General features: G+C 42.6%; 1 protein-coding gene across 1 annotated transcript in view; it reads left to right on the top strand.

The window, feature by feature from the left end:
• Window positions 1-7: 7 nt before the first annotated feature.
• IL17RD (interleukin 17 receptor D) overlaps window positions 8-15,299 on the top strand; it is a 116,941-nt gene continuing 101,649 nt past the window's right edge. Inside the window, exon 1 of the mRNA XM_005868432.2 lies at window positions 8-1,212. Within this exon, the coding sequence (XP_005868494.1) occupies window positions 1,102-1,212 (111 nt within the window). The 5' untranslated portion in view covers window positions 8-1,101. The remainder of the gene's footprint in view (window positions 1,213-15,299) is intronic.

Genomic DNA, 15,299 nt, shown 5'->3' with positions numbered 1-15,299 from the left:
TTCGCGCTTGGGTGTAACTGGGGCGCCGTCTCCCATCGCCGCGCGCGCCTCGAGAACCGGAGCCTCGAGTGAGGACCACACTGGGGAATTGGGGGCGGCTTTAGTTCTCCCTCAGCATTTTCCGTCAGAGACCATGCAAGAGGCCCTGTGCTGTTGCCTTCCTTTAGTGTCTCAAACGGAACCTTCCCGACCCTCCCCGAAGCGTCCAGCCTCCCCCTCCAGCACAACGGTGCTGGCCACCTCAGAGGTCTGTGGGATCCGAGGTCGTGTCATTCACCGGGCTTTCCCGGCTGATTCGTGGACAGTAGATTCTACATTATTTTTCTGGACATTTGGATATCAGTTTATTCAGCTTAAAACATGTGACCTTGTCGCCAAAATCATCCATTCTTACCTGGTCTTGAAGGACTGACAAGCCACGATTTAGACGTCCATATTTCTTTAAAATCACAAATGAAAACACCTTTTAAAAATCAGAATTCCCTAGTCAGTTATGTTGGTGACTGACCAGCACTTGCGTTTGGTGGGAAAGTTTTGGAAGAAGCTTTAAGTAGCTTCTTGGGCCCCTGGTTTTACCGTGGAGAAGGCGCAGGCCGCTCTCGGGACTGGATCTGGACCGGACGTGCCGCCTCCCCATCCACCTGCCTGGCCGCACGCTGCCGGCGTGGCTCCCTGTGGCCCGAGGAGCGTTCCTTGCAGATGAAATGGCAGATCACAGCGCTGCCTACACATCCAGACATTCGCCCCACCAGCCCATCCCATTTTCAGTCAAGAAATGCTGAGTATAAAGATGATCAGTTGCCTGGCTCCACCGGTGCGTGGGAGCAAACCCAGCTACAGCGACGGGAATGGAAGGCACTCATTTTCCACCGAAGCCAGGTTTTCCCACGGCCTCCTGAAGAAGGATGAAGTCAGGTTTTCAATGTTTTCCCAGGTAGACTTGCAGTGGTTTCACAGAAGTATAATGTTATAAACTCTAACGAAAAGCTCTCCCCTTGGATTGCTTTTTATCAACTAGTCACCCTCTGGAAGAGGCCTTTAGTTTTTGAAAGGTGTTTGGAGTCCGGCCTTACCCAGCGCTGCTGGTTCCCAGCTGCTGGGATGTACCCACAGCACCTCCAGGTCCCAGCAACCGGTCGGTCCTCCCCGATTTCTTTTCACTCCGGCAGCCCAGGGGCGTGCAGCCTGGCTCTACCGAGGAAGACTTGCAAGGTAAGTGACCTGCCTCGTGCAGCTGTGACTTAGATTGTAAGTGTGGGAAAAGCAAGGCAGCGGCCTTTTCTGATTGCCCAGAATCAAGAGAAAGTGACCAGTGAAAACCAAGTGTGAGGAAGAAGAGTCATTCTGTGGTGTTGTTGAAGAGAGTTGGCCAGTTGGCCAAACCCAATGATTTCAGTGAAAAATTCCATTAGGTAACTGAATGATCTGGGTGGGGTATTCTCATCAAGTTCAATGGTTTCCTCCTTTGTGTGTTATGTGCATCTAAACTGTCTTTTTGTAATGGATTCTCAAAAGGCTACGATATTATCAAGGAGGGACCAAGGAGGGACAAGGAATTCTTACCGGGCTCTGCTGATTAAAAAACAAAAAAAACAACAACACAAAAAACAAAAAAACAAGTTGACATTCAATTGAATGGAGAGGCAGTTTAGTCAAATCATAAAACTAAAAAGAATCTTAACAGGTCTTCTGTTTGGATCCTGTATCTAGGCTACTGTTATATACCCTGCTCATCCAAAAAGATTATTGTATTTTTTATTTTAAAACATCTCCACAACTGCAGAATTACAGCCTCCTCTGACAACCAATTTAAGTTTAATCAACCTAGATTCTGTACAGTTGACCAAGCTCAGTTCCTTTTACACAGGAAATGAGGCTTGTTCAGAGAGAATGCCTCAGGGGTTACTGGGGAGCATAGTAAAAACTTCGGCCAGCTGGTTAATTTTATGGAAGGCAAGGCAGGATTAAACGACATTCACCACACAATTCTTTGAGACGTTTCATACCTGTAATTTGCAATAAAAGGACATACAATCCTGTAAATAGATTTGTTAATTATTAGTCTCCTAAAATTATATTTGATCTTATAATTGGGTTTTTACATGATACTCCTTGAAGTTCTGGTCTGTGGTCTGTAATAGGAAAGAATCTAACAACACAAATGATTCTGATACTTTACTTTTCAAAATTATCCCCCTAGGTCATACAAGTCATCTGGGGAAGGTTGTTAGAATACATATTTCTTAGCACAGCTGGAAGGTTCTGATGCCAGAGGTCAGAAATGGGGTGGGAGTTACCCCACGTGAGTCAAAGCAAATGATCCTCAAAGCACAAGTTGAAAAACTCCATCCAAAACGGAGAAGAACCGTTTTCCAGTCCAAAATAGCCTTGTATTTCAGAAAATTTAGAGTCAAGTAAACATTTAGGAAAAAAGTCCTAGATTCCAGCTGAGAATAGGGACAGGGGCACCATTTCCAGAATCACCCGGAGAGTAGGGGAAGCCTCATCTTCACAAATATCCCCCAAAAGAACCAATAAATCTGAAATTCTGAGGAATTCATACTCCTTTTAAAAGTATAATGTATAATGCAAATAATTCTGGATGTTAGCTAGTAAATCACTTGTTAATGGACTCACTTTAACAGATAATTGTTTTCTTAAATTTTTTAAATATAATTCTTTATTGTTGAAAGTATTACATATGATCTCTTTTTTCCCCCATTGACTCCTCCAGTTGGCCCGCCCCCTCCCCTCTGCCCCAGGCCTTCAGCACCCTATTGTCTGTGTCCATGGGCCATGCATATATGCATACAAGTCTTTGGTTGATTACCTGCCTTCTCTCCCCCCAACCCCCTCTTCCCTCTGAGATTCCGCACTCTATTCCATGCTTCCATGTCTCTGGATCCAGTCCGTTCATCAGTTTTTGTTACTTATTAGATTCCACATATGAGTGCGGTCATGTGATACTTGTCTTTCTCTAACTGACTTATTTCACTTAGTATGATCCTCTCCAGGTCCCTCCATGCTGTCTCAAAGGGTAAGAGATTCTTCTTTTTTACTGCTGCATAGTATTCCGTGGTATAAATGTACACAGCTTTTTTATCCACTCATCTACTGATGGGCCCTTGGGCTGTTTCCAGACCTTAGCTATTGTAAATTGTGCTACTATGAACATAGCGGTGCATACATTCTTTCTGATTGGCACTTTGAGTTTCTTAGGGTATATTCCTAGAAGTGGGATTTTTTATTGATTTTAGAGAAAGAGGAACGGGAGAGGAAGAGAGAGAGAGAAACATTGAATTATAGTTTCACTTATTCATTCATTCGTTGGTTGATTAATGTATGTGCCCTGACTGGGGATCGAACCCACAACCTTGGTATATCAGGACAATGCTCTAACCCCGTGGTCAGCAAACTGCGGCTCACGAGCCACATGCGGCTTTTTGGCCCCTTGAGTGTGGCTCTTCCTAAGCCTCAGGAGTACCCTAATTAAGTTAATAACAATGTACCTACCTATATAGTTTAAGTTTAAAAAATTTGGCTCTCAAAAGAAATTTCAATCGTTGTACTGTTGATATTTGGCTCTGTTGACTAATGAGTTTGCCGACCACTGCTTTGGGCAATCTGAGGGTAGACTCAAAAGTTCTGAGGAGTGGATTTCAAAAAGAGGTGGATGAGCAGCAAGAACCAACAGATTCTTCACTGTGCCACTGCAAACCACCCTCTACCTTTGACCTTGATGTTGATAATTGCTTTTGCTCTTTGCCAAGCATCCTTAAAATGAAAGGCAAATTCTGTAGCTTCCACTTTCTTGGCTGTACAAAGAACTTTATTCCTAGAATAACTGTATATGCTTCTGTTTCTTTTATGGTTGCCTTGATTCCTTTTTGGAAGAAAAGGACATTACTAAATTTATTTCTTTGGCCAGGCCAAGAACTTTGAATCAAAGCAGAGTCCTTCTCAATTCTGTGGGGAGATGGATAAAAGCTTAGGCCAGCCTAGCTATCTTTGATTCCTGGCTGTACTCTTTACTAGTTTTGTGACTTTGTGTCTCCATTCTGTCATCTGAAAAATAGGGCCTAATATAGGGAACCTACATTATAATATTGTGAAGATGATTAATGAGTTTTCAAAATAGTCCTAAGTACAATAAGCATTCAATAAAAATTAGCTTAATTTAATCTTAAATATTTTAATGCTTTTAAGGCAGCTTTGTTTTCTTAATTTTCCCTTTTTTCATATCTAAAGAAACCAATATTTCCTATGTTAGAAGATGGTGCTCACTCTTTTAGAGAATCCTGAAACTATTTTAAACATTACCATTACCTTTGCTAGTGTTTTATCACTTTGACTTAGGGGGTTTTTATAGCCAAAACAAAAATGTTTAAATTAATAAATGTGTATTTTGATATTCTGGAGAACAATTGTCGGTACCAAAACAGCAAAGGCTATTGTCCTGTTTTGGGGTTTTGGCAGTGAGGAGGAAGAGATGCCCTAAGTTGAAAAGACATGACTTAATGATACTCGTACCCCCACTAGAATTCTGGGGCAGGTTAGTGGAAAAGAGGTGGCCCTTAGAGAAGTCAGTGTGTTTCATACCGTTTAATCATTGAAAACATTTTAATTTTTGCAGAACCACAGAGGGCAGTTAAAAAAAAAAAATAGTGAGAATTTGAGTAAACCATGGCTAGTGCAAATAAATCTCAGGGTTAATCAGCACATTCTTCCACAAGCACTAGGTGGTGCTATAAATTTAGTTTTGAGATTCAAAGTACTACCTCAGGAAATGGTTGTCTTTATTCCACAAATATTTACTATGTAATGAACAAAATATTAAAAATCTGTCCTTGTGAGGATGGTGAGAAGAAAGAAAAATGATAAACATAGTAAGTCATTAGAAGTATAGTATTTTAGAAAGTGGTACATGCTATAGGAAATAGAGCAGGGAAAATGAGATGAGGAGGCAGTTGCAATTTTAAATAGGCTCACCAGCACTGAGGCCCTAAGACTTAAGGCTGGAGTGGTCTGGTTTGTTTTCAAGAATTGCATAGAGACCAAGGTGACAGGAGAGGAATGAGCCAGGAGAAGTCTGACTCTGAAGAGGGAGGAAGAAGAGGCTACGTTGTGTAAAACCTTGTGACCTATTGTGAGGACTTTGACTTTTACCTGGTTTTGGATAAAAATACCTTTAATAGAAGTTAAGATTTGAAAAAAATGTTGATAAGAACCATAACATTTATTCCCTAGAAACAATGTTATAAATGCCAATCAGGCTCTCCCATTTCATCTACAACGATTAGATTTTTTTAAAAATGGAGACAACCCTAAGTTCCCAGGAATGTTGTTCAATAAATTATGGTTCATCCATTTGATGTCTAGCACCAAACAACTGTAGAAGGATGAGATAGAGCTATACATACTGACATAGGGCGTCATAGGGCGAGGATGGGGGTAGGGGGCAGTGAACCACTAGCAGAAAAATACACATCTGACTCCATGTGGATAAAAACGTGTCCGTGTGTGTCCACCTATTTATTTGAAGGCATTTAAAAAAGACAGGAAGGAAAGGCACTAAACTGTTAGTAGTAGTAATCAATGGGTGTGGAGTAAAAATGGGTAGAATTGGAGGAGACTGTCATATTTAACTCTATTAATGTGGTATTGAATGAATTTTTTTTAATATGTGTTGATTTTTTTTTTTTTTTTTTTTTAGAGACAGAGGAAAGGATAGGGATAGAGAGGTGGAAATGTCTATTAGAGAGAGACATTGATTGGCTGCCTCTTGCACACCCCCTACTGAGGATCGAGCCTGCAACTCTGGCAGGTGCCCTGACTGGGAATCAAACCAGTGATCTCTAGGTTCATGGGTTGTCACTCAACCACTGAGCTGCACTGGCCAGGCTGACTGGTCCTTTTTTATGTCATTGATCTTCTCACTAAGTTCCTTGAAGTTTCCATTTATATTCCTTAAGCATCGTTATAACCATTGTTTTGAACTCTGTATCTGGTAGTTTGCTTGCTTCCATTTCATTTAGTTCTTTTTCTAAAGATTTCTTCTGTTCTTTCATTTGTTTCTTTGTCTCTGCATTTTTGCTGCTTCCCTGTGTTTTTTTCTATGTATTAGGTGGAGCTGCTATGTCTCCTGGAATTGGTAGAGTGGCCTTGTGTGATAGGTGTCCTTCAGGGCCCAGTGGCTCAGCCCCACCAATCACTGAGCTAGGCACTCTAGGTGCACTCCTGTGTGGGCTGTGTGCACTGTCCTGTTGTAGTTGAGCCTTCATTGCTGTTGGCATCACTGGGAGGGATTGACTTCCAGGCCAATTGGCTGTAAGGACCAGTTGCAACTACCGCAGAAGAGCTGCTATATAGGAGAGGCTTGCTTCAATGGGGCTTTGGTCCTCTCCAAATCTACCCCTTGAATGTGTTGCTAATGGATGTGGTAGGGTTGTAATCTGACTTGGTCTGAAGATGAACAGTGGATGCACTGGCTCTGGGGACTCTCTGGAGGTGCAAAGTCAGCTACTGCCGGGGCCACCCAGCACGAGCTATAGAGTGATCTGCAAATGGCTGCTATTTCTATTGGCCTTGGAGGTTCCCAGGAGAGACCAAGCTGTGAACCAAGGCAGGTTACTGCTAGTGCCAGGCCTGGGGCCACTTATCGTGAGGTATGGGGCACGCTGATGCCAGCTGCTGCTTGTTTGAGAAAGTTTAGGAAAGTCTGAAGCCTGAGCTAGGACAGGCCATTCATATGGAAAAGCCATTGCAAACAGCTTGGGTGAGATTACTAATTGGGTGGAGCAGTGTCTCAGGGAATTATCGGGGCCTGGCAAACAGTCTGGGCCAGGTTGATGGAGACTTGGATATGACAAATGCCTGTTGGTACTGGAGCCAGGAGGTCTCAGCAAAGCAACAATGACCTCTGCCAGCACTTTTGTCTGGGACAAAACTTTCCCCCAATTCTTGCCCTGATGCCAGACAATTTAGTTCCTCCCCATGTGTCCCTGGATCTTTTCAAGCTGCTGCCCAAGCGCTGGAGTTCAGAGGAGTGAGTCTGAGTAAGTCTGTGCACCATCCCTTTAAGAGGAACTGCTTGGGACTCTAGTAGCCTGTGTCATTCAGCCACAATCCCCACTGGTTTTTACAGCCTGAAGTTATGGGACTACTCTTCCTGGCACTGGAATCCTGGCCTCAGATACCTGGTGTGGGGCTAGGACCCCTTGCTCCTCGCAGAGACCTCCGCAGCCAAAACATCCCTCTCGATTAAAAATATGCCACACGTAGGTGTCAGACCAACCCATTCTATGACTCTGCCCCTTCTATCAGTTTCAGTGTGGCTTCTTCTGTAATTCTGTAGTTGTAGGACTTCCATTCAGCCTGATTTCAGGCAGTTCTGAATGATGGTGGTTCTGTGGTTTAGTTGTAATTTTGATGTGGTTGTGGGAGGATGCGAGTATCATGTTTACCAATGTCGCCATCTTGACAGGAAGCCACAAATCATTGCATGTCAATTTTTAAAATCAAGGGCCTGCTATGTGCAAAGCACCATATTTTACTGAAGGCCATTTTAACTGATTTGAAAATATAAAAATATGAAACTGTGCTCTTGAGATTTGTGAATAAAGCCTGAAAGGTTTTTAAATGTTACAAATAAAGTGAACCTTTATTTAATATCTCCTACGTGACAGGCACTGTGAGAGGTGCTGGGAAAGATAGAAGAGTGTATGAAACAGCCCAAACTCTTCTAAACCTTGTAATCACTGGGAAAGATACCTTGTGTCACAAGTAACAACAATGGAACAGCATAGTCCTACAGATGTGAATTGTTTAACAGGACTTAGGATTTTTAAATTTCAAGCTCAGATTTTTAAAGTGAATCTGCATCTCACTTTTATTAAATTTTCATTACAGAATGCCATAATGTTTTCTAATTTGTGGATTACCCTGGAGTGATATATAACTGGTTCATAGAAAACTAGGAGTACCTTCACACACAGAGCTAGAGGGGAGGGAGGTTGGAGGAATGGGTAAAAAAGGTGAAGAAATTAAGAAGTATAAATTGGTAGTTACAAAATAATCACAGGGATATAAAGTACAGCAAAGGGTATATAGTCAATAATCTATATATATATAAAAGCCTAAGCGACCAGAATGACCCGAACAACTGGTCTGTATGATGTGCACTGACCATCAGGGGCAGACGCTCAACACAGGAGCTGCCCCCTGGTGATCAGTGTGCTCCCACTGCCAACCTCCCCTAGCCGGCCAACCTACCGCATTCTCTCCCCCCAGCCAGCAGGCCCCGATCACCTGATCGGGGCGGGGCCCCAGGCTTGGATGGGAACTGGGGGTGGCTGACGGCTGACGTGTCCCCTTTCCCAGGGGGGTCAAGGGCTGGCACCTTCCATGGGGCCAGCAGTCAACCTCCCATGCCCCGTCCCTTCCCCCAGCCAGCAGGCCTCAGTCGGCCTGCTGCCCACCCATCTCGGTGGCAGCAGGGCAGCAAGCAAAGGAGGAGTGAAGGAGGAGGGAATGGAGGAGGAGGGAACTGCGTGGTGGCGAGGCACCAACAATGGCAGAGTTGGCATCTGGCATCCATTCCTTTCACGCCCAGCCCAGTGACCGTCGCCTCCTCTCCAGCCTGGCCCTGATTGGCCTAGCTCTGATGGCCATGGTCGCCAGCCAGGCCTAGGGACCCCACCCATGCACAAATATTGTGCACCAGGTCTCTAGTCTATAATAAAAGCGTAATATGCAAATCGACCAAACGACTGAACAGCAGAATGACCATATGGATGACCTTCCAGACGACCACACTATGACATACACTGGCACCAGGCCAGCCAAGGTGGGTGCGATGCGATTGGTCGGGGGACCCCGCCATCACCCCACAATCACCCTGCAGAGGGAGGCCCAGGCCACCCTCTGTGGGGCGATTGATGGGGGGACTCCACAATTGATTGCCCCGCAGAGGGAGACCCAGGCTACCGGCTGGCGGACAATCGATCGGGGGTCAGGGGGTGTATGGGGGGACTCCACAATTGATTGCCCCGCAGAGGGAGGCCCAGGCTACCGGCCGGCAGGCAATCGATCGGGGGTCAGGGGGTGTGCTCCACAATCGCCCCAAAGAGGGAGGCCCAGGCTACCCAGCCGGTGGTACTGCGGTGGGAGGGCAGGGCCTCCGCCTCCCTCTGCGGGGCGATCAATCACCCCACAGAGGGAGGCCCAGGCCACCAGCCAGTGACGCTGTGGCAGGTGTGCGGGGACGGCCAGTGATCATCGAGCAGAGGGAGGCCTAGTCCAGCCAAGCCTGTCACTTGCAGAGGGAGGCAACCAGCTGAGGGGGTGGGGGAGAGCCGCACAGATGGCAAGCAGTGGCAGGGGCAGGGCCAGCTGCCGGCAGCCAGAGGAAGGAAAGCCCGGATAGGTCCTGATCGCCCGCCAGGCCTAAGGACCATACCCGGGGGGTCCTGGATTGCGAGAGGGCGCAGGCCAGGCTGAGGACCCCCACCCCTGCACGAATTTTGTGCACCGGGCCTCTAGTATTGTAATAACTATGTATGGTGCCAGGAGGGTACTGGAAGTATCAGGGGGAACACTGTAAAGTATATAACTGTCTAACCACTATGTTGTACACCTGAAACCTGAAATTAATACAAAATAATATTGAGTGTAAACTTAATTGAAAAATAAAACATTTTTTTAAAAACATTGGAAACAATAGTAAACCCACAGCAGTTACATTGTCTGTCCAATTTGCAGATGTCTTCTTCCTAATCCCATCCATCCATCCATTTGTTTGTTCACTCATTTAACAAATATTTATTAAATATCTACTTTGACATTGTTCTAGGAGACACTGAATGTATAACAGTAAAAAATAAACTTTTGTTTTCAAAAACACATTTAACATTTAAAAATACTGACAGTCTCAAATAGGACAGTGTAATTCCTATGCAAAAATAAAGTACAAGTGTCATTAGAGCTTTGCTTATTGCATTTCTATCTTATGCTCACAGATTGTGAGCATAATAATTATATGGCTGATTTATTTTTAAAAATCTCTGCCAAAACACCTAAGACAGTGGGCATTTTTCCTGATGTTAATGATTTGGGATTTAATTGTAATACACAATTAGAAAATAAATGATAAAAACCTGGGTGGATTTAGAAGTTATAAAACAAAACATAAACCTCTAAATTTTTACTTATACATGTAGATGTTTATAATACAGACTGTACAATTTTATGATTCCTAAAATATCTTCATTGTCAATTGTCAAACTTTTGTTTCTCATATCAAAATAACTGTTAAAAGTTATTGAGGATAGGAGAAACCAAGATGGCGGCATAGGTAAACACCGGAGATTGCTGCCGCAAACAACCACTTCAAAAATACAACTAAAAGACGGAACAGACATCACCCAGAACCACAGGAAGGCTGGCTGAGGAGAGATTCTTCAACTAGAAGGAAAGAGAACAGCATACCGAGGCTCAGAGGAGGCACAGTGTGGAAAATACAAAGGTGCAGAGGTGCGCGCACAGAGCGGGCTGGTGACTGAGGGCGCGGTTGTCGTTTTCAATCAGGAGGGAGTCTCAGACTCTGAGCTCCAGATCCGGGCGAGTCTCTAGGGACTCAGACTCAAACGGGAGAAGCGGGATTGTCTGGGAAGGCCATGTCAGCAGCAACTGCCAGCCAAATGTCAAACTTGAAATCTCCCAAATATTCTACAGGACATAGGTAGTTTAGGTAAAAGATCACTCTTCTTATCTATTATAATAAAGGCATAATATGCAAATCAACCAAATGACCGAACAGCAGAACGACCTTCCAGACAACCACGCTATGACACGCACTGACGCCAGGCCAGCCAACGCAGGTATGATGTGATTGGGAGGGGGGAGGGGGAGGCCCGCCATCGCCCCACGATCGCCCTGCAGAGGGAGGCCCAGGCCAGCCAAGTGATTGCACTGCACGCCTGTCGTCCACAGAGGGAGGCGACCCACGGTGGGGTGGGAGGAGCAGTGCCACGCAGATGGCAAGCAGTGGCAGCGGCGGAGGCAGGGCCAGCTGCCGGCAGCCAGGGGAAGGAAAGCCCGGATAGGTCCTGATCGCCCGCCAGGCCTAAGGACCATACCCGGGGGGTCCTGGATTGCGAGAGGGCGCAGGCCAGGCTGAGGACCCCCACCCCTGCACGAATTTTGTGCACCGGGCCTCTAGTATTGTAATAACTATGTATGGTTCCAGGAAGGTACTGGAAGTATCAGGGGGAACACTGTAAAGTATATAACTGTCTAACCACTATGTTGTACACCTGAAACCTGAAATTAATACAAAATAATATTGAGTGTAAACTTAATTGAAAAATAAAACATTTTTTAAAAACATTGGCAACAATAGTAAACCCACAGCAGTTACATTGTCTGTCCAGTTTGCAGATGTCTTCTTCCTAATCCCATCCATCCATCCATTTGTTTGTTCACTCATTTAACAAATATTTATTAAATATCTACTTTGACATTGTTCTAGGAGACACTGAATGTATAACAGTAAAAAATAAACTTTTGTTTTCAAAAACACATTTAACATTTAAAAATACTGACAGTCTCAAATAGGACAGTGTAATTCCTATGCAAAAATAAAGTACAAGTGTCATTAGAGCTTTGCTTATTGCATTTCTATCTTATGCTCACAGATTGTGAGCATAATAATTATATGGCTGATTTATTTTTAAAAATCTCTGCCAAAACACCTAAGACAGTGGGCATTTTTCCTGATGTTAATGATTTGGGATTTAATTGTAATACACAATTAGAAAATAAATGATAAAAACCTGGGTGGATTTAGAAGTTATAAAACAAAACATAAACCTCTAAATTTTTACTTATACATGTAGATGTTTATAATACAGACTGTACAATTTTATGATTCCTAAAATATCTTCATTGTCAATTGTCAAACTTTTGTTTCTCATATCAAAATAACTGTTAAAAGTTATTGAGGATAAATCATTTGCGAGGTTTCACAACCTTTTTCTTAACTGATCAGTACACTTTATATCATGAGATCATTGGTGAGGATATTACAGTGGTTGTTATTTGATAATGTCTATAAAATAGGGAATTTCCAAACAGAAAATCCAAGTCAAGACTCTGCCACTTGCTAGCTGGTGACTTCTGTAAATTACAACTGAACTCTCAGTTTCTGTTTTCTCAGCTACATATAGTGGAGGATTTGTGAAAGGATTAAATACATATCTGTTAAAATGCTTTAGAAGCTATAAAGCAATATAGATAAATAACATTTATTAGAAACCAACTGTAGATATTATATTAATGGTGAAACACTGTTCTCATGTGAGGAACAAAAGAACGGTGTCTGTTTTCATCATCACTATTTTCAACATTTTTCTATACTTCTAGACCAGCATTGCCCAACTGAACTTTCTGCAGTGATGGAAATGTTCTCTGTCTATGCTGGCCACATGTGGGCTAACTAAATTTAAATAAATTTAAGGTTTAGTTCCTCAGTTGCACTAGCCACATTTCAAGTGCTCATTAGCCACATGTGACCTGTGGCTAGCATATTAGGTAGTGCAGATATAGAACATTTCCATTATCTTAGAAAACTCCATTGCATTAGAAGTTCTGTTGGTCTGCAATTATAGATTAACTAGAGGCCCAATGCACAAAATTTGCGCAAAGGGCTCAGCCCTCGCAAGCCACAGTGGCTGCCTCGGCCCTTGCAGCCCTAGCTTTGTCCGGAAGGTTGTCCAGAAGGACGTCTGAAGGTCGTTCAGCTGTCCAGTCTAATTAGCATATTACGCTTTTATTATTATAGATGTTTAATGTTAATCACATATCTATCCATCCATCCATCTTATTTATTTATTTATTAAATATATTTTATTGATTTTTTACAGAGAGGAAGGGAGAGGGATAGAGAGTTAGAAACATCGATGAGAGAGAAACATCGATCAGCTGCCTCCTGCACACCCCCTACTGGGATGTGCCTGCAACCAAGGTACATGCCCTTGTCCGGAATCGAACCTGGGACCCTTGAGTCCGCAGGCTGATGCTCTATCCACAAGCCAAACCGGTTAGGGCTGTCTTATTTATTTTTTATTTTAAAGTTGCAGACATCAACAACTTTTCCCTTAAGCTCATCAGCATGCATATCATTAACTATAATTCAATACTTGCTTATACTTTAATAGACAAAATTTTACTTACAGTGAAGAGTACCAATCAATGAGAATTGACAAATGTATACATCTGTGTAATCCAAACTCCAGCAAGATATAAAATATTACCATTACCCCCCAAGTCTCCTCATTCTTCCCATTTATTCGCCACCTCCATTCACACCTTCTGATTTTTTCAATATAAACTCGTTTTGTGTATTTTAGAACATTACATAAATGACATTATACTTTTTAATGAATTTATTTTATAGATTCTTAAGATTTTTCTATGTAAACAATCATGTTATCTGTGAATAGAGACAGTTTACTTCCATTCTAATCTATATGACTTTTATTTCTTTTCCTTGCCTCATTGCACTGCCTTAGATCCAATATAATGTTAAATAGAAATGCTTAAAGCAAACATCCTTGCCTTGTAACTAATCCTAGGGAGAAAGCATTCAATATTTCACTATTAAATATATGTTACCTGATTATTTCTATGGATGCCCTTTATCAAATTAAGGAAGTTACTTCTAATCCTGATTTGCTGAAAGATTTTTTTAAGTCATGAATATTTTTCTGCATCTGTTAATGTGATCACAGCTTTTTTTCTGTCAATGTGATGGATGACATTGATTGATTTTTAAATATTAAACTTGCCTTTCTGGGAAAAGCCCCACTTACTCATAATACATTATCCTCTGTGTATGTTTCTACACTCAATTTGCTAATGTTTTAAGGAATAAAAAAAGTCTGTGTTCTTAAAGGATATTTATGTATAATTTGTTATCAGGGTTATTCAGGCCTTATAAAACAAATTTAGAAAGGACCCATTCCATTTTCTGAAACAGTTTGTATAAGACTGGTATTGTTTAAGACTGCTCTTTAAATATTTGTTAAATTTCATTAGTGAAATTGGGAAAGAATTTGATAATCAATTTTGTTTCTTTTCTTTTTCTTTTTTTTAATCCTCACCGAGGATATTTTTTCCATTGATTTTCAGACAGAGTGGAAGTGAGGGAGAGGGCGGGTGTAGAGAGAGAGAGAAACATCCACATGAGAGAGACTCATTGATTTCTTGCCTCCCACACACACCCCAGGGATAGAACCAGCAACCGAGGTATGTGCCCTTGACCAGGTATTGAACCCACGACCCTTCGATCCACGGGCCTATGTTCTAACCAGTGAGCCAAACTGGCCAGAGCCAATATTTTCTATTGTATCTTATCTTAGTTTTGGTAATCATAGCTTTTAAAGATACTTATTTTATGCAAGTTATTGAATTTATTGGTATAAAGTTGTTCATAATCCTTTATCTATTTAATGTCTGTGGTCTCTGTAATGGTAACACCTCTTTATTCCTAATATTGGTAATTTGTGTTCTTTTGTTCTTGATCAATCTGTCTCCAGGTTTATTAACCTTGATTAGAAGTTTAGAACTTTCAGCCCTACTTCCTAACCTCAGGGGAGGTGAGAGGGGCTAGAGATTGAGGTCAATCACCAATAGCCAATGATTTAAACAATGATGCTTACGTAATGAAACCTTCATAAAACTGGGTTCAAAGAGCTTCCTGATTGCTGAACACATTGAAGTGCTAGGAGGGTAGGATGGTGGCTCAGAGAGCTTCCTTCCCCCATACCTTGCCCTATGCATCTCTTCTATTTGACTGTTTCTGAGTTATCCTTTATAATAAAACAGGAAACATAAGTAAAGTGCCTCCTGAGTTTTGGGAGCCATTCTAGCACATAACTGAACCTGAGGAGGGCTCATGGAAACCCTGGATTTATGGCCAGTTGGTCAGAAGCACAAGTGGCCACCTAGGATTTGTGACTGGTTTCTGAAGTGCATGCAGTTTTGTGGGACTGAACCTGTGGGGTTTGTGTTAACTCCTGGTAGTTAGTGTCAGTATTGAATTGAATTGTAGGGCACCCAGTTGTTGTCTGCAGAGAATTGGAGAATTATTTGGAATGGAAAACCCATATACATTTCATGTCAGAAGTTTTGTGAGTAAAACCTGCTCATCAGACACCCTGGTCAGTGTGCTAAGTGGTTAGAGCATTGCATTGAAGGGTTCATTTCCCAGTCAGAGCACATACCTGGTGGGAGGCAACCAA

Source organism: Myotis brandtii, unplaced genomic scaffold (assembly GCF_000412655.1).
Source record: "Myotis brandtii unplaced genomic scaffold, ASM41265v1 scaffold268, whole genome shotgun sequence".
NCBI lineage: Eukaryota > Metazoa > Chordata > Mammalia > Chiroptera > Vespertilionidae > Myotis > Myotis brandtii.
This window is presented reverse-complemented; position numbering and strand designations above follow the sequence as displayed.